At 43.1% G+C, this 20772-nt stretch overlaps 1 protein-coding gene across 1 annotated transcript in view; it reads right to left on the bottom strand.

Moving 5' to 3' along the window:
• The window catches only part of hps5 (HPS5 biogenesis of lysosomal organelles complex 2 subunit 2), a 40080-nt gene extending 19591 nt beyond the window's left edge, over positions 1 to 20489 (bottom strand). The window contains exons 1-12 of the mRNA XM_070440583.1: positions 20319 to 20489; positions 16415 to 16540; positions 13624 to 13730; positions 8873 to 8879; positions 8406 to 8591; positions 7777 to 7907; positions 7336 to 7554; positions 6214 to 6374; positions 5282 to 5460; positions 2652 to 2810; positions 2209 to 2377; positions 682 to 799 (exon numbers count right to left, since the gene is read on the bottom strand). Of these exons, the coding sequence (XP_070296684.1) occupies positions 682 to 799; positions 2209 to 2377; positions 2652 to 2810; positions 5282 to 5460; positions 6214 to 6374; positions 7336 to 7554; positions 7777 to 7907; positions 8406 to 8591; positions 8873 to 8879; positions 13624 to 13730; positions 16415 to 16522 (1544 nt within the window). The 5' untranslated portion in view covers positions 16523 to 16540; positions 20319 to 20489. The remainder of the gene's footprint in view (positions 1 to 681; positions 800 to 2208; positions 2378 to 2651; positions 2811 to 5281; positions 5461 to 6213; positions 6375 to 7335; positions 7555 to 7776; positions 7908 to 8405; positions 8592 to 8872; positions 8880 to 13623; positions 13731 to 16414; positions 16541 to 20318) is intronic.
• Positions 20490 to 20772: the final 283 nt, after the last annotated feature.

The raw sequence follows: 20772 nt of genomic DNA, 5'->3' as shown, positions 1-20772 counted from the left end.
CACCTCAGTCACATGTAACTACAGACACTAAGACCAGAGGAACTGTCAACACCACCTCAGTCACATGTAACTACAGACACTAAGACCAGAGTAACGGTCAACACCACCTCTGTCAAAAACAATACAAACAGCGTGATAATGTGGAATCTGAATTGAAATCGTAAGTGAAGTGAAACGTACCGAATGTATCTGTAGACGAAAGGCAGTGAATGTAAGTCTTGAATAAAAACGGTTATTTAAATGTGGTTGTCAGGGTTACTTCCCTTTTCCACCTATCAGAGAGAACAGCTGCATTTCCTTTGGTTTCACCTTGAAGCAAAGTTAATTTAAAATTACGACTTTCACTTCTCTTTCAGTCTACATACAACCTGTTAGTAAAGGACTTATTTTCACAAAGGACTAACTAGAGATATCTATATTGATTATGTTCATTACTAGCCACCGCAAGATTTCTACACAAAGAATGATGCATGTCTCCTATCAAGAACGTGTAGGCTATCAGTTGATGATTCATAAGTCGACCTCGGGCCTCAGAAAATAGGTTTTTAACCTCTAAGGATTTTCATCCTGGTTAAATAAAGGCTAAGCTAAATGAATATACCATAGCATTGGACTAAAAAAAGATATATTTCAGTATCACGTCACAGAGGCTTCTTTAGGCTCTGTAGATGGATGTATCACCTGTCTCTGACGGCCTGCAGGGCGATGCGGGAGTGTTTGGGGCGGAATGACAGGGGGAGGTGGAACTGGTGGTTAGCGCTGGGTTCAGTAACCTCCAAACCACCACCGCTCTGGGGATCTGGAGGAAGAAGGGATGGAGGGAGAGATGGAGGATGAGAGGAGAGGGAGGATGAGAGGAGAGAATGCAAGCAGCCGATGCTGTAAAAAAAGTGCACAAAACCACTAATCTTGCTCTGATTTGTCATCCTGAGATAAAATGTAGCGTAGTTTTATTTGATAAAATCCATTTTTATATTCAAATGTAGGAACTGGGTTCTACAGTTTGACCCCCCTGCTGTCTCTGGCTCCACACCCGCCCGGCCATCTTGATGTGTAAAGGTTAGTGTATTTTCTGTAGGGAAGCTAATTATCTATCATGTACGACATTCCTGGGAGTGTGTAAACTTATATATTTTTTTTATTACCATAGCATTTTTGTATGTTCTCTGTAGTTATGGTACTTGAAAATGTATCAATTGACCAATTCGGGACATTTGGGCAGACTCGTGACGTACACCTGGCTGACAAAATATTGTGTAGTGATGTAATTCTTCAATGGATCAGTCTGAAACTTTGCACACACACAGCTGCCATCTTGTGGACAACGTCTAAATTACACCTAGAATCCCACATCCCTGTCTGGTCTTTCACCTGCATTTCAAAGACGACGCCAAAAAATGAAAAATAAAACGCATGTTTTTTTGTTTGTATTATATTTGACCAGATCTAATGTGTTATATTATCTCTACCATTAGCTTATATCTGCTACATTGAGCCTCTCCAACAGCACCCTGGAGAGAGGCATGCTGGGAATGGACAAGCAACATATTTAACGCCCCTGCCTTTGACGAAGTGGGCACTGCTTACCACAGGGCAGCATCAGCAACTACTGCACCTAAAAAAAGCCATTACCACTAGTTAAAAAAAAAGCCAATTATGCACTAGTTTTTAAAGCCCATTATCCACTAGTTAATAAAAGGCCATTATCCCACTAGTTTGAAAAAGGCCCATTATCCCACTAGTTAAAAGCCCATTATCCCACTAGTTAAAAGCATTTGTCATAATTTTTGGGGGGCAGAATTATATGATGTTTTATGTGTTGTTGGAGGCGCTTGTATTATCTTTTACCAGATCTATTGTGTTATATTCTCCTACATTAATTACACATTTCCACAAACTTCAAAGTGTTTTCCTTTCAAATWGTATCAATAATACRCATATCYTTGCTTCAGTTGTCTGAGCTACCGGCAGTTAGATTTGGGTATGTTATTTTAGTCTGACATTGAAAAAAAAGGGTCTGCTCCGTAATGCTATTAAGGGTTTATTATACAGTAGTTTCATTCACATTTGACTTACCCGTACAAAATTAAATCGCGCCACCGTAAATGCTACAAAACATTGTTATTTCCCTCCCCCATTTTGTTTAGAGAACTTCCTCAGGGCTGGTATTGGTGGGTTATTAAACGGAACCTATCACCTGTCTCTTACCATGCTCCGCCCCCTGCTGCTGCTCCTCCTCCTGAACGAAGCTAAACTCCTTCAGCCGCTCCTCCTCGAGCATCGATTGGCTGACCAGGGAGCTGGTCTCCTCGTCTGATTGGCTGCCTCGCCGGCTGATGACACGGTAGATGCCACAGTCCAGGACGTTGAAGCTCTCCTGAATAAAGAATAGATTGAGGGTACCAACAAAGACTTCATAACACATTCATAAGAAGGACAAAAAGGCTTACGTCCCGCACTGCTTGTTATGTATGTATGTGTTGTGTATGGGTTATAAAAGTGTCTTTATGWAGACACTATACAAATTAAGTTACACTGAACATATTGTAAATCCTGAGACACCAATATATATAAAATCTCTTCAACTACCTTTAATAGTTGAGAACTACTGTGTCCTGATAGGGACAAACAGCACCTCCGGACAGACTCACATGAGAGGAGATGCTGCTCCTGCGACTGCTGGAGGCGGAGTCGAGAGGCTCCAGCTTGGCGACTACTTCCTCCAGCTGGCCAATCAGATCCAGGTGAGTGGTCACACTGAGCTGTGACCTCAGGTGATCCAGTCGGTCGATGGGAATCGACTTCCTGGCCTGGGAACGGTAAACAGATGAGCACGGAGGATATTCAAATGTATTTCCTAAGTTCTAGACCTCAGCTGAAGCTGGTAATGAATAGTGTGGCTGTTGAACAAGTTGASGAAACTAAATTACTTGGTGTTACCTTAGATTGTAAACKGTCATGGTCAAAACATATAGATACAATGGTTGTAAAGATAGGGAGAGGTCTAGCCGTAATTAAGAGATGCTCTGCCTTTTTGACACCACAAAAAGCAAGTCCTGCAGGCTGTAGTTTAGCTTATCTTTTTATTGTCCAGTCTGTGTGGTTGAGTGCGCAAGGAAAGACCTAGTAAACTGCAGCTTGCCCAGAACAGAGCTGCACATCTTGCTCGTCATTGTAATCAGAGGGCTGATATTAACACTATGCATGCCAGTCCTTCTTGGCTAAGAGTTGAGGAAAGACTGACTGCATCACTTCTTGTTTTTATAAGAAACATTAATGTGTTGGAAATTCCAAATTTTTTGCATAGTCAACTTACACACAGCTCTGACACACACACTTACCCCACTAACATGCCACCAGGGTCTTTCACAGTCCCAAATCCAGAACAAAATCAAGGAAACGTACAGTATTAACAGAGCCATGAGTGCATGGAACCCCTTCCATCTTATATAGCGTAGTGAACAGCAAACATGGTTTTAAAAAAACAGATAAAGCAACACCTCACAGCACAATGCCTCTCCCCCATGTGACCTACTGGTTGTGTGTAGGTACCGACATGTGACCTACTGGTTGTGTGTAGGTACCGACATGTGCCTACTGGTTGTGGGGACTGACACGTGACTACTGGTGTGTGTGGGTACTGACACGTGACCTACTGGTGTGTGTGGGTACTGACACGTGACCTACTGGTTGTGTGTGGTACTGACACGTGACCTACTGGTTGTGTGGGTACTGACACGTGACTACTGGTGTGTGTGGGGTACTGACACGTGACCTACTGGTTGTGTGTGGGTACTGACACGTGACCTACTGGTGTGTTGTGGGTACTGACACGTGACCTACTACTGGTTGTGTGGGTATGACATGTGACCTACTGGTTGTGTGTGGGTACTGACATGTGACCTACTGGTGTGTGTGGTGGTACTGACATGTGACCTACTGGTTGTGTGTTGTGGTACTGACATGTGACCTACTGGTTGTGTGGGTACTGCATGTATGTGGAACTAGCTGTCTCCATTGGCGTGGGCTAATGCCATTCTGCCTTCTCCCGCAGCTCTCAGCCATTCTGCCTTCTCCCTGCACTCTCAGCCATTCTGCCTTCTCCCTGCAGCTCTCAGCCATTCGCCTTCTCCCTGCAGCTCTCAGCCATTCTGCCTTTCCCTGCAGCTCTCAGCCATTCTGCCTTTCTCTGCAGCTCTGCAGCCATTCTGCCTTCTCCCTGCAGCTCTCAGCCATTCTGCCTCTCCCTGCAGCTCTCAGCCCTTCTGCCTTCTCCCTGCAGCTCTCAGCCATTCTGCCTTCTCCCTGCAGCTCTCAGCCATTCTGCCTTCTCCCTGCAGCGCTTCAGCCATTCTGCCTTCTCCCTGCAGCTCTCAGCCTTCTGCTTCTCCCTCAGCTCTCAGCCATTCTGCCTTCTCCCTACATCTCTCAGCCATTCTGCCTTCTCCCTGCATCTCTCAGCCATTCTGCCTTCTCCCTGCATCTCTCAGCCATTCTGCCTTCTCCCTACATCTCTCAGCCATTCTGCCTTCTCCTTACAGCAGTTACAGATCCATACAGCTATGGAGCCTCCATCCTACTAAACTACACTTCCTGAGTTAAATTCACACACAGGTGTTCAGAGCAGGTTAGATTAGATATTTATCCCAGGTGGTCTCGTTTGTCTCCCGTCTGTCAGTAAACACTTTAACATGAAGACATGGCCGTGTGGGGAAACACTAACCCTAAGATGTGTACCAATTTAACCATTTGTTTTTTGGGAAAATTATTTCCTGGCTGATATGAAAGATTTAGTCACCATGTTTCCAAAACGGTACCGCAAGCGATGCGTGYTAACGTTTCAGACCGCGCGTCTGGGCTCTTAACAAAAAGCCCTCTGTCAGGAAGATACTATCGTCAATAGGTGATAAAGCAGTTAGAGTCTATGAATGTGGTAGATCAAGGCTTAATTATGCCTAATGGGCGGGCCGGCTCTGAGAGAGGCCGTTTCCTCCTGCATGTGGTTGGAAGACCAGAGCGAAAGGAATATGAAGTTTGGGACACACAAGTGATGCTTCATGATAATCATAAATGGATTTAACGTGAGCATTTTTTTTTTGTCCAGTAAATAAATGCTTGCATGGATATGTGGTTTTGTTTAGGAACTTTTTGTTAGTTTGACATTTTGGCATTGTGAAACCAACTGAACCAAATTAAAAATAAATAAATAAAACGTAATAAAGAGTCTAACTCTTGATTCGAACTATAAGCGCCATAAGACCTGCAATAATACGAGTCTCACCTTGCTGGGGGCGATCGCATGCTGGAACATCACACAGACCGTGGCCGCTAGAGACCACGCCTCCCTGCGTAGCAGCCTGTCGACACACCGCTCCACAGACAACAGCGAGAGGTGGGACAAGCGGCCGTCACCATGGAGACAGAACACCTCGTTGCGGTACACCGCTATCTCAACCACGTCTGAAKAAAAAAAATAAAAAAAATAATTGAGCGTCTCCATTTTCTTCTCAGATCATTAATTCATCTTTTTGGCTTTTTAACCGAAGGGTAGTAGAGGAACATCTAGAGACATAAATAGTCACAGATCTGAAATGTACACTCAAATACAACATATACTGAACTAAATTATAAAAACGCAACATGCAACGATTTCTAATCTATGGATTTCACATGACTTGACAGGGGTGCAGCCATGGGTGCCCAGCCAATCAGAATGCCCTTTTCACCACAATGGGGCTTTATTACAGACAGAAATAGTCATTACACACACTCCTCCCCCGACAATCCCACAGGTGAAGAAGCAGTGGACATTCCTGCAGTCAACATGCCAATTGTACGCTCCCTCAAAACTTGAGACATCTGTGGCATTGTGTTGTGTGACAAAACTGCACATTTTAGAGTGGCCTTTAATTGTCCCCAGCACAAGGTGGATCTGTGTAATGATCATGCTGTTTAATCAGCTTCTTGATATGCCACACCTGTCAGGTGGATGGATTATCTTGACAAAGGAAAAATGCTCACTAACAGGGGATGTCAATACATTTGTGCACAACATTTGAKAGAAATAACATTTTGGTGCGTATGGAMCATTTCTGGTATCTTTTATTTCAGCTCATGAAACATGGGACCAAACACATCACATGTTGCGTTTATATTTTTGTCCAGTGTAGTTAGTTTGTTGTTATTGGAGAATGCTGAACTAAAGCTACTGACCTTTGACCTCGGTCCACAGCAGTACCTGGCCACTCTGAGGAGTGAAGACATAGATAGCCGAGTCTGTCCAGGTCAGCAGGTTCTGATCCCCAAAGTATAACAGTCTGGGGAAGGCTATGGACTGGGAACTCTTCTGGGCTGGGTTGTAATGGGGCTCACTTCTGCAGATAAAAAAAAACAAAAAACAGAATTAGTGTAAAGGACGTCACACGGCTTTAAAGCGAGTACAGCTTCCTTCTGGTCATACAGAGGCTCGAAGTCAGGACCTCTGCCTCGTAAACACGTGACCGCCCTCCTGAAGCGTCTTACCCAGTCGTGCTACCGAAATGCTAGCTATTTGTCCAAAAGTTATAGAACACCTACTCATTCAAGGGTTTTTCTTTATTTTTACTATTTTCTACATTGTAGAATAATAGTGAAGACATCAAAACTATGAAATAACACATTTGGAATCATGTCCGGTGAGAATATTATTGAAGAGAAGATTTATGATAAAAACATCCTAAAGATTGATTATATACATCCTTTGACATGTTTCTACGAACTTTAATGGAACTTTTTTGACTTTTCGTCTGGACTTTGTGCCCGCGCTTTGTGCATTTGGATTACTGGACTAAACGCGCAAACAAAAAGGAGGTATTTGGACATAAAGATKAACTTTATCGAACAAAACTAACATTTATTGTCTAACATGGAGACCTGGGAGTGCCATCAGATGAAGATCATCAAAGGTTTGTGATTAATTTTAAGGCTATTTCTGACTTTTGTGACACCTCTACTTCTTTGGAAAATGGCTGTATGGTTTTGTGGCTAGGCGCTGACCTAACATAATCRCATGGTGTGCTTTCRCCGTAAAGCCTTTTTGAAATCGGACACTGAATAATAAACAAGAAGTTTRTTTTTAAAATGGTGTATAATACTTGTATGTTTGAGGAATTTTAATTATGARATTTCTGTTGTTTGAATTTGACACCCTGCAATTTCACTGGCTGTTGGCGAGGTGGGACGCTCACGTCCCGATCGATCCCAGAGAGGTTAATCCATTTTGACCTCAGGCTGTAACACAACAAAATGTAGAATAAGTCAAAAGGGTATATTTCCTGAAGGCCACCGTACACACACCTGTAGCTGATGAGAGGTACAGATGGTACGGCCAGCAGCTGTTTAAACTGGTGCGTGCTGAGGACATCTCCACTGAAGCTGGCCTCCCAGACTCTAGACCCAGGCCTGGCRCAGTACAGCAGAGGAGGTTGGCCAGCAGTCACGCCACGGCTCAGAGGGAAGAAACACGCTCCGTACTCCCCATCACGCTCCTTGTTACCGACACGCCAGAACTTCTCCCTGTGGATCGTGAGAGGAGGAACTGGGTCGTACCTTTTAACCTTACAGACCAAACCTGAGACATTGACCAGATAATATTACACACTAATATTAAAATGTTAATAAATTATTTATTTTTTATATTAAATATATAATATATAAAAAATATCTTCTTCTATGCTTCCACAACACTTCTGTAACATCTGGGCGGCCTACTGCCCCCAGTTACATCCCCACACTCACCTCTCCGTGTCACAGAGGTAGCAGCGGCTGAGAGAGGACACAAGTAGTCGTCCGTCCAGATAACCCAGCTGAACCACCCTGGAATCCACAGTAGTGATGGTCTGGATGGGGAAGATCACAAACGCTGAGCCCTGGACAACACAGAACAAAGGATCGTGGGAATAGACAGGATAAGTAAGATGGAGATTGTAAATAGATCACGGGAATGGGGACGGGGGAAAAAAAACTGTACCTGATAATCAATTCATTAAGTGCAGTAGCTATTCCTAGCTTGGTGCCAGATGTTTGCTGTACAGCCAACCATGACCAGTGTTCTCATGCCAGACATTTGGCATGACAAAGACCATAGGAGTTGGCATGACAAAGACCATAGGAGTTGGCATGACAAAGACCATAGGAGTTGGCATGACAAAGACCATAGGAGTTGGCATGACAAAGTCCATAGAGGTGGCATGACAAAGACCATAGGAGTTGGCATGACAAAGACCATAGGAGTTGGCATGACAAAGACCATAGGAGTTGGCATGACAAAGACCATAGAGGTGGCATGACAGCACAAATAGAGATGGGACCAGGCTAATATAACTTTCACCTCCCCAAAATAAAACCCAACGGTGAGTTCCCACTACCTTTCCGAGTTTGGAGGATCCAGCGCGGAGGAAGGACACCTTGCCCCCCTTGTCCCCAGCAAACACCCTGAGGGCTGCAGTGTCCCAGCAGAGAGAGGTGACCGTCTGGCCACGGTGTTCCCAGGAAACACTGACCCTCTCTGGTCTGCCACGACGCTCCAGCTGAAGCTCCCACACTACCACAGCCTGCTGAGAGAGGCAAGACAGACAGACAGATCACCACCGGGCCCTGCTGAGAGGATAGGAAGAGAAGGAGAAGAGAAAGAAGAGAAGAGAAGAGAAAGAGCAGAGAAGGGAAGGGAGGGAAGGGAAGGGGAACGGGAAGGGAAGGGAAGGGAAGAGAAGAGAAGAGAAGAGAGAGAAGAAAGAGAAAGAAGAGAGGACAGACAGACAGACAGCGACAGACAGACAGACAGACAGACAGACAGACAGACAGACAGACAAGACAGACAGACAGACAGACCGACCCCCTGACTAGACGACAAGAGACAGTAGTAGTATTAACACCTAGCACTACCAGACCCTGACTAGAGGACAAGAGACAGTAGTATCAGTATTAACACTAGACTACCAGACCCTGACTAGAGGACAAGAGGACAGTAGGATATAGTATTAACACCTAGACTACACAGACCCTGACTAGAGGACAAGAGACAGTAGTATAGTATTAACACCTAGACTACACCAGACCCTGACTAGAGGACAAGAGACAGTAGTATATCATGTAAACACTAGACACGCAGACCCTGACTAGAGGACAAGAGAAGTAGTATAGTATTAACAGCCTAGACTTACAACCGAGGACTAGAGGAAAGAGACAGTAGTATAGTATACACCTAAAGCCCTCTAGGGACAAGGAATAACTGTTTAACCCTAGACACAGACCTGACTAGAGGACAAAAGACAGTGTATAGTATTAACACTAGACACCAGACCCTGACTAGAGGAAAGAGACGTAGTATAGTATTACACACCTAGACAACCAGACCCTGACTAGAGGACAAGAGACAGTAGTATGTACTAACACCTAGACTCACCAGACCTGACTAGGGACAAGAGACAGTAGTATAGTATTACACCAGTAGACCACCAGACCTGACTAGAGGACAAAGAGACAGTAGGTATAGTAGATTAACACATAGACTACACCCAGACCCTGACTAGAGGACAAGAGACGTAGTTATAGTATTAACACCTAGCTACAGAGCCTGACTAGAGGACAAGAGACAGTAGTATAAGTATTACACTAGCCACACAGACCTGACTAGAGGACAGAGACCAGGTAGATATAGTATTAACACCCTAGACACCAGACCTGACTAGAGGACAAGAGACGAGTATAGTATATTAACACTAGACTACCAACCCTGACTAGAGGACAAGAGACAGTATATAGTATACAACCTAGACACCCAGACCCTGACTAGAGGACAAGAGACAGTAGCTAGTTATTAACACTAGACTACCAGACCCTGACTAGAGGACAAGAGACAGTAGTATAGTATTAACACACTAGCTACCACCAGACCCTGACTAGAGGACAAGAGACAGTAGTATAGTATTAACACCTAGACCACCAGACCTGACTAGAGGCAAGAGACAGTAGTTACGTATTAAGACACCTAGACTACTACCAGACCTGACTAGAGGACAAGAGACAGTTAGGTATAGTATTAACACCTAGCTCACCAGACCCTGCTAGAGGACAAGAACGAGTATAGTATTAACACCGAGCAGCTCACCAGACCCTGACCTAGAGGACAGAGACGAGACCATAGCCTAGGACCTGAGGCAGGCAGTCAAAGTATTAACACATAGACTACCCCCCCTGATAGAGGGCAAGAGACAGTGTAATAGTATTACATCCGATCGACTACCAGCACCCTGTACTAGCAGGACAGAGACAGTGCTTAGGTATAACACCATGAGAACCAGGACCTGCTAGAGGACAAAGAAGTAGTGATAGCTTACAACCTAGACTACCAGACCTGGATAGAGGATCAGAGTAGACAGTAGACCAGATTCACCAAATGAGCTGATCTGATACGCGACAAGACGTAGATAGTCTACACCTAACCACCAGGCCCGACTAGACGGAGTCAAGAGACAGAGAACGTCGTATATGTATCTTAACACTTACGACCACCAGACCCTGACTAAGAGGACAAGGAGACAGTAGTTCACGTATACAACACCTAGACTACCAGACCCTACTAGAGGACAAGAACAGTAGTAATAATTACACCTGAGACACCAGACCCTGAACTACGAGGACAAGAGCCAAGTAGACAGTATCAGTATTAACACTAGACTACCGGACCTGATAGAGGACAAGAAGAACAGTAGCTATATGTATAACACTAGACCGGGGACAGACCCTGAACTAGAGGACAAGAGACATAGTATAGTCATGTAAACCGTAGATACCCAGACACCTGACCTAGAGGAAAGAGACATAGAGTATAGTATTAACACACTACTAGCCACGCAGACCCTGAATAGAGGACAAGAGACAGTAGTATAGTCTTAACACCTAGACTACCAGACCTGACTCAGAGGACAAGAGACAGTATGGTATGTATTAACACCTAGACTACCCAGACCCTGACTAGAACAAGAGACAGTAGTTATATTAACACCTAGACTACCAGACCCTGACTAGGGACAAGAGACAGTAGGATAGTATTAACACCTAGACTACCAGACCTGACTAGAGGACAAGAGACAGTAGTATGTACTAACACCTAGACTACCAGACCCTGACTAGAGGAAAGAGACAGTAGTATAGTATTACACCTAGACCTACCACGACCCTGACTAGAGGACAAAGACAAGTAGTATACGTATAACACCTAGACACCAGACCCTGACTAGAGGACAAGAGACAGTAATAGTATTAACACCTAGACTACCAGACCCTGACTAGAGGACAGAGACAGTAGTATAGTATTAACACTAGACTACCACCAGACCCTGACTAGAGGACAAGAGACAGTAGGTATAGTATTAACACCTAGACTACACCAGACCCTGACTAGAGGACAAGAACGTTGTAAGTATTAACACCTGATACCACCAGACCCTGACTGAGGACAAGAGACAGTAGATAGATAGTATCTAACACCTCTGACTACCAGACCCTGACTAGAGGACAAGAGACAGTAGTATAGTATTAACACTAGACTACCACAGCCCTGACTAGAGGACAAGAGACAGTAGTATAGTATTAACACCTAGACTACCCCAGACCCTGACTAGAGGACAAGAACAGTCGTATAGTATTACACCTAGACCACAGACCCTGACTAGAGGACAAAGACAGTAGGATAGTATTAACACCTAGACTACCCGACCTGACTAGAGGACAAGAGACAGTAGTATAGTATTAACACCTAGACTACCAGACCCTGACTAGAGGACAAGAGACAGTGATAGTATTAACACCAGACTACCACCAGACCCTGACTAGAGGACAAGAGACAGTGTATAGTATTAACACCTAGACTACACCAGACCCTGACTAGAGGACAGAGACTGGTAGTATTAACACCTAGACTACCAGACCCTGACTAGGGACAAGAACAGTAGTATAGTATTACAACCTAGACTACCACCAGACCCTGACTAGAGGACAAGGACAGTAGGTAAGTATTAACACACCTAGACTCCACCAGACCCTGACTAGAGGACAAGAGACAGTGGATAGTATTAACACCTAGACTACCAGACCCTGACTAGAGGACAAGAGACAGTAGATATAGTATTACACCTAGCTACCAGACCCTGACTAGAGGACAAGAGACAGTAGGGATAGTATTAACACCTAGACTACCAGACCCTGACTAGAGGACAAGAGACAGTAGTATAGTATTAAACCTAGACTACCAGACCTGACTAGAGGACAGAGACAGTAGGTATAGTATCTACACACCATAGACTACCAGACCCTGACTAGAGGACAAGAGACAGTAGGATAGTATTAACACCTGACTACCAGACCTGCTAGGACAAAAGAGACAGTAGTATAGTATTAACACCTAGACACCAGGCCCTGACTAGAGGACAAGAGACAGTAGGATAGTATTAACACTAGACTACCAGACCCTGACTAGAGGACAAGAGACAGTAGTTAGTATTAACACCTAGAACCAGCCCTGATAGAGGACAAGAGGACAGTAGTATAGTATTAACACCTAGACTACCAGACCCTGACTAGAGGACAAGAGACAGTAGATAGTATTACACCTAGACTACCAGACCCTGACTAAGAGGACAAGAGACAGTAGGATAGTATTAAACCTAGACCATCCAGACCCTGACTAGAGGACAAGAGACAGTAGTATAGTATTAACACCTAGACTACCAGACCCTGACTGGAGCAAGAGACAGTAGTATAGTATTAACACCTAGACCACCAGACCCTGACTAGAGGACAAGAGACAGTAGTATAGTATTAACACCTAGACTACCAGACCCTGACTAGAGGACAAAGACAGTAGGATAGTATTAACACCTAGACTACCAGACCCTGCCCGTTAGAGGCACAGCACGACAGTAGGATAGCTCATTAAAACCACCTAGATCTACCAGACCCTGACATAGAGGCAAGAGCAGTAGTATTAGTTCGTAACACCTAGGACCACCAGGCCCTGACAACTTTAGGAGACAAGGGAGGGGGCGCTAGACACGTAGTATAGTATTAACACTTAGTACTACCACCAGTACCCTGACTAGGGAACAGAGACGAGTAGTATAGTATTAACCACCTGCACTACCAGTACCTGACTAGCAGGACAAGAGGACAGTCACGTATAGTATTAAAACACCATAGAACCTAACCAGAACCGACCCTAGAGGACAAGAGACAGTATATAGTATTAACACCTTAGACTACATGACCCCTGACTAGAGGACAAGAGACAGTAGCGATAGTAACTAACACCTAGACTAGCAGACCGTGAGTTGAGACACACAGAGAAGCAGAATAACCTTGCATCGCCAACATCTACCCTGAGTGTATCTACAACCAGGTCACTTGACTCTCCAACATGCAGAGGCAGGACAGGGAAGAGAGGCAGATTGGGGCAGACAGACAGAAAGCAAACTCGTCAAAAGCCTGACACTTACTTATTGAAGTAGTTGAAGTCACTGAAAGTAAGTAACATGTGACTTCAACTTAATTTCTATGCTTTGAGTTATTTTAAACAATTTTTTTTACCTTGTTGCCACAGCAATAAAGTCTTCATCATGTGGACAACATGACACCTGAGTGATAGATCCCTCTGGAATAGAAGAAACAGTACACTTATTGATCCCTGGCCGAGTCTACCAAAGACAGGAAAATGGGACCTGGCACACAGAATTAAGGAGATGGATTATGGTAAGCGCTGCGATAGACTAGCGTCCTGTCCAGGGGGTGTACTGGTACATCAAGCTGACTCACCTACAGAAACAGGAGATAGACTGTTGTCCTGTCAGGGGTGTACTGGTACATCAAGCTGCCTCATACAGAAACAGGAGATAGACTAGTGTCCTGTCCAGGGGGATGTACTGGTACATCAAGCTGCCTCTGCTACAGAAACAGAAGATGTGCTTGTTCTGGCTCGCTCGTGCAATGTTCTTAAAAACAGGAGTATGTACAGTATCTATCTAAACAACAACAAACGGGTCGTATATATCTCTCAATATCGTTTATTATTGAATTTTATTACCGGGGAGAAGATGCAATTATATACGCTACCTTGTGTTGAGGATGAGCCTCTGTTTCCCATCCTTCCCTCTGGTATGAGTGGCAGCCCTCCAGCTGATGTTCCTAAGCTACGCACTTTCCTCGAATACTTCGCAGGCAGGTGCACTGACAGAACAGAAAGAGAGGGGTTTTTCAAAAGACAAGTTCTGGTTAAATATGGCTTCAATACACGATTCATTGATATATACGCAGCCTGACACATTGGAGTGTAAATGTTCCTTACAGCCAGAATGTTGGAGAAAAAAAATACATTTAAATGTATTCTACGGTGTCTGTTTCGAATTTGAGACCAATATCCACAGGAAAGGTATTGTTCGCCCAAATTGTTCTGAGCCGCCGCGGGTTTGCCACTGCCAGCGAGCAACTTTCCTGTCTTGGTTGGGTTACACTGGGGGCTACCGTTTGACATATTGGGCTACGTTTACATATTGGCTACCGTTTACAGTTTGGGCTACCGTTTAACAATTGTGCTACCGTTGGTACATATTTGCCGCTACCGTTACTATTGGCTACCGTTGTACATTTGGCTACCGTTTACACTATTGGGCTCTACCTTACATACTTGGGCTACGTTTACATATTGGCGCTACCGTTACTATTTGGCTACCGTTTACATATGTGCTGTCTGCTACCACTGTTGGAATACGTGCTCACCGTTTAATATTGTTGCTGTCTTGCTACCACTTTTACATATCGTGCTACCGATTGTTACCAATATTGTGCTACCGTTGTTTTACATATCGTGCTTTACTCGTAATACATATTGGGCTTCGGTTTACATATCGTGCTACCGTTTACTTTGTGCTACCGTTTACAATATCGTTGCTACCGATATCTGCTACCGTTTACATTCTTTGTGCTACGTTTACATATTGTGCTTACCGTTTACATTATCTGCTTTACCGTTTTACATTCGTGCTACCGTTTACATGATGTGCTCCGTTTAACATATTCGTTGTACTTGCTACCGTTACATATCGTTGCTACGTTTAATATCGTGCTTCCGTTATACTATACTGTGCTGTTAGCTACATCTTGCTACGTTTACATATCGTGCTTACCATTTACATATGTGCTTACATTGTTACATATTGTGCTGTCTGCTACCGTTTAATATCGTCCTGTTTCTCTGCTACTCGTTACATATTGTGCTACGTTTACATATCGTGCTACCGCTTTACATATTGGTGACTCTTTACATATCGTGCTGTTGCTACCTGCTTACATATTGTGCTGCTCCGTTTAACATATCGTTATAGCTACCGTTTACATATTGTTGTGGCTACCGGTTACATATATGTCGCTTAGCCTGTACATATGCGATCTGGCTCGTACTATCAGTGTGTTCTACCTAATAATTGTTGCTGTCTGCTATCGCTTACAATATCTGTAGCCTACCGTTTACATATCGTGCTACCGTTTACATATTGTGCTATCGTTTACATATCGTGCTACCGTTTACATATTGTGCTACCATTTACATATTGTGCTACCATTTACATATTGTGCTGTCTGCTACCGTTTACATATCGTGCTGTTTCCTACCGTTTACATATTGTGCTGTCTGCTACCGTTTACATATTGTGCTACCGTTTACATATTGTGCTATCCGTTTACATATTGTGCTACCTGCAACCGTTTACATATTGTGCTATCATTTACATATTGTGCTATCGTTTACATATTGTGCTAGTGTTTACGTCGCATGCGTCAGAAGATCCAAAGTACAAACATATTTCTACATATTTTGTCTCAAATTTCGAACAGCTGAAGGACAAACCACACAGACAACCGGTAAAATAAGTTCAAATGTAAATTCAACCTTCTGGCTTGTAACGAACATTTACACGATTTTGCACTCCAACGTGCCAGGCTGTGTAGTCAGTCTGTGTATTACAGACTGATTAATCAGACTAAAACAAACTAGTCACAGGAGATGGAAAGTACTTTTAATTTTTAAATTCAATACACTAGGGGCGGCAGGTAGCCTAGTGGTTAGAGCGTTGGGCCAGTAACCGAAAAGTTGCTAGATCGAATCCCTGAGCTGGCAATGTAAAAATCTGTCATTCTGCCCCTGAACAAGGCAGTTTAACCCACTGTTGTGGTAAGCCGTCATTGTAAATAAGAATTTGTTCTTAACTGACTTAAATAAAAACCTTACAATCCACTTGATATTTCTTCCTTCAACAAATCAATTGAATTTTTGGAGTCGAACCTGTAAACTTTTCTCAACTAATAATAACGTGCATGCGTGACCTACCTTAAGCCTGCCAGAGTCCAGGCGGAGGGCAGAGAGCAGGGGGTCCAGACAGTCAAACTCAGCCAGCACATGACTCTGGACTTCAGGCACTACAGGTAACACGGGCATGGTTACAGTCCTGACCAGCTTAGAGAGAAGGAGAGAATGGGATAGAGAAGGAGAGAGGGGGAAGGAAATGAGGGAGAGAGAATATATTGTTTTATTTCCTGCTGTCACAGTACCAGACACCACACACACAGAGAGAGAAGCACACCTTGAGCAACAGATTTTGTAAAAAGCTTGGTCTAGGGGCCATAGAAAACGTTTTTCTAGAAGACTGACTAGCACAGTCTAATCAAACCAAAATTTTATTTTTGTTATTTTTTTTATTTCACCAGGTAGGCTAGTTGAGAACAAGTTCTCATTTGCAACTGCGACCTGGCCAAGATAAAGCAAAGCAATTCGACACATACAACAACACAGAGTTACACATGGAATAAACAAAACATACAGTCAATAATACAGTAGAAAAAAGAAAACAAAAAGTCTATATACAGTGAGTGTAAATGAGGTAAGATAAGGGAGTTAAGGCAATAAATAGGCCATGGTGGCGAAGTAATTACAATATAGCAATTAAACACTGGAATGGTAGATGTGCAGAAGATGAATGTGCAAGTAGAGATACTGGAGTGCAAAGGAGCAAGATAAATAAATAAATACAGTATGGGGATGAGGTAGATAGAGGAATTGGCTTTGGGGGTGACCAGTGAGAGATACCTGCTGGAGCGCATGCTGCTATGGTGATCAGTGAACTGAGATAAGGCGGGCTCAACGTCAACAGTGAAGAGGCGACTCCGGGATGCTGGCCTTCTAGAGTTGCAAAGAAAAAGCCATATCTCAGACTGGCCAATAAAATAAAAGATTAAAATGAGCAAAAGAACACAGACACTGGACAGAGGAACTCTGCCTAGAAAGCCAGCATCCCGGAGTCGCCTCTTCACTGTTGACGTTGAGACTGGTGTTTTGGCCGCGGTGCAACTTAAAAATAGCCCAAAAACCTGCAACCCATACATTTTCCCCTGCGACATATTTTTTGTAAAACCGCGAACATGGCAACACTGTACGCGGCACCAATCAGAGAGCGTTGTTACTGTAGTGCTCAAGTGACTGCAGTTTGCTAAATGAAACGGCCACTGAATTGATGCAAATAATCATGACAGCATTCCGCTAGATATTAACCCTAAACCCTAATTACACGGGACTAGTATTATTATGTAATTATCACTCCAGCATGTACCTGTAATTTGTGTTGTTGTCGCACTGCTTTGCTTTATCTTGGCCAGGTCGCAGTTGTAAATGAGAACTTGTTCTCAACTGGCCTACCTGGTTAAATAAAAGTTAAATAAAAAGTGTTTTCCCTAATTCAAAATGGACCGTTAATAACGGAAGCCTGGATGCTATTCTAGGCGTGAACATATTTGACATGTCTAGGGATAGCCTAATATTGGCATTCATGTCGGAGAAAGTCAAAATAATAATGCATATCAATAAGAATCATGAACTGTCTGTAACCTATGCAGACATTTAATTAACTGACGCATTTGGCAATTCATCAATTCATTGGCACAATATCGTCCACTTCATCTTTTAAAAGAGAAGTATGGCACTAGATATGTGACAAAACAGATCATTCATCTGTAGGCTGCCTACATAACGCCTTGTTTTAAGCATCAATTTGTTCCCATGTTTTTACACAAATTGTGTGCAGCATCTGTTAAATTCTGTAATATCCCTCAAAAACACTTGGATGACGATTCGCACGGGATAAGTACTATCAGAGGACCTGGGAGTTTGCCGAAAAATTGTAGGGTTTTTAGAGCTTGGATAATAGTACAAATTACTGCCATGGCAGATTCGGGACGGGACTAAAATGACGGATGTGGTTTGTACTCGTACACATAACTAAATGACCTGCCCGGTAAAATGTATCCCATCCCGGGATTAGTTTTACTGAGGGAGGTCGAGTAATGTAATTATGTGCACGAGCACTAAACACCACATCTGTTATTTAAATCCCGTCCGAATCTGCCATGGCATTCATTTTTACATGGCAGGAGAGTAACAATTCCAGCCGGAATAACCTACAGTTTTTTTGGGGCGAACTCCAAGCTCCTCTGATAATACTAGTCCCGTGCGAATTGACATCCGTGTGTTTTGAGAGAAATGTCTGAGTTTGACAGGTGTTGCTCGCCGGTTTGAGCAAGAAAACTAACTGATTCGATAAAATGAACGAAGTGCTGCGCATGAACTATACATGAATGGCCTACACGTATCAACTTTCACAGTGAATGCTTTTGTTTCTGTTTTGTGCGTATGAATATTGCCAAACGCATCAGTAAAAAAATATTGCGCATATTTAATGCAACCCTTGCTGTTAATAGATCGCAACGCAGCATACAACTGACCTAAMCGTTTAGAAATKATAAATTTACATTTGTCATCCATAGCCTTTAAAACGCATCTCAAGTGCAGCTGCAATGTTTAGCWCACCCCTCTGAAGGATGGGGGGCATTTAGGAAGTACTGCGGATCACTAAAACAACTAAATGATTATGATCGCACTTCCTCAATTCAAACATTATTGCGACACTATACCAAAGATGGTTTAGACACTTGAGAGGAGAAAAAAGGGGTCGAATTATCAGTGTAGCAGCAGCCTGTTATCGCCTGGATTTATTGAAATATCTTCACGCCTAGAAAAARMAACAACTCCAGGCTTCCGTCATAACTGTCAATTTTATGAAAACAAAAACAAGAAATAATTACAGGGGACAGTTTGGGGAATAAAATATATATATATCTTGTCCAAATTGTCCTCTGTAATAACGGACAGACAGGAGCATTCCTGAGCAGTTTCAGAAAGTTGCAGGAAAATACGAGTCACTGATGCATTTTCCAATAAGTTAAATACATTGTTTATTTCCTACTAAGTTCAATACATTTTTGAATATTGTTTAATTCCCGTTTAATTTGTCTGGATTCCGTCTGCGTTTTCCCGCAAAGGGAAATTGTATAGGGACCTACCAGTATTATAGGGACCTACCAGTATTAGCCAACCCTCAGCTGCCTTCTGTCATATGACTCTCACCATCCTCCTCTCAAATGGAAACATCATGACTCCACTTTCCCCCACCAGCTACCAAGAGTTAAAAAAAAAAAAAAAAAAGGTAACTGTAAAAAGCACTAATGCATATTAGGGAAAACCTTTTGAGAAAATGTATGATCAGCAAACCAAAAAAAAAGTTTAATCTCTGAACCTAAGCTAAAGGGTTTTACTTTAAATGACTTTGAACCACCATCTGACAGCTAGCTCACTGCAAAGAACTTGACAACAAACGTTCACATTCCGACAATGCAGCCAGTTGTCACAGCTAACGTTAGATAATGAAAGTAACACTTGCTGCTGAAACTGTGTAAACTAAGTTAGGTTTGTTCACTTTACATTGTATATCTTAGTCAACAGCGCTTGAATTTAGTTGGCCATCTGAAAGTAACTGGTTTTGGCTTGATTTGAAGGCATTTGTAAACTTTGGGGGTCGGTAGGTAGTATGAATAAATGACCTAACGATGGCTGGGCATCACGGGACCCTGCGTAGTGGGAAAGTGCCTCCACAATCCCCCGATACAATGGAAAATCGCATATCTTCGCTATCTAATGTGGAAAAACGCAAACTAAGTTCCGTTTATTTGTTTTGAATAGTCAGCTTTGTGTCTGACTGACCATTGTCCATTATCAAATATTGTTGTTTGATAGGTAACGTTAATTAGCAAGCTAACCAGCGGTCTCGCTTGCATGGGTTAGGGAAAGTTAGCGAGCTAACGTTAGCGGCTAGGCAATCGTTTGTTTAGTTTTGTGACAAACTTACCAGGCATTACAGTCCCGCTGTTTAAATCGCGATCCAATCTTCGTGATACACAGTTACTATCAGTTCATGTCCTTAGCCGTGTGTCTAACGTTAGTTGTTTACTTTCTAGCTAGAATGAACTGTCGACTCCTCCGCCTACGGTTGTGGTGGGACACTTCCTGAAAAGTCAGAATTGACTGGTACTAGTCTTTCAAGGAGGTGTGTCCCCACTACACTAGACTGTTCAGTACCAAAAATGTTATTTGACATGTTTAAATCCACGAGTTCTTAAATGAATGTAACCATGATCATTCGTTTGTCAGCAAAAATAAAATAAAAACCCTGCGTGATGGTTTGTCAGTGTGTAGAATAAGACATGGCTGATTAGTTCACTGTGCATAATAATACATGTAAACCTTCATAATAAATCTGTGTTTTAGGTTCATGGAAATAGAACCCCCCCCTCTTGTTTCTG

This window comes from Salvelinus sp. IW2-2015, unplaced genomic scaffold (genome assembly GCF_002910315.2).
Source record: "Salvelinus sp. IW2-2015 unplaced genomic scaffold, ASM291031v2 Un_scaffold2690, whole genome shotgun sequence".
In the NCBI taxonomy this organism is placed as follows: Eukaryota; Metazoa; Chordata; class Actinopteri; order Salmoniformes; family Salmonidae; genus Salvelinus; species Salvelinus sp. IW2-2015.
This window is presented reverse-complemented; position numbering and strand designations above follow the sequence as displayed.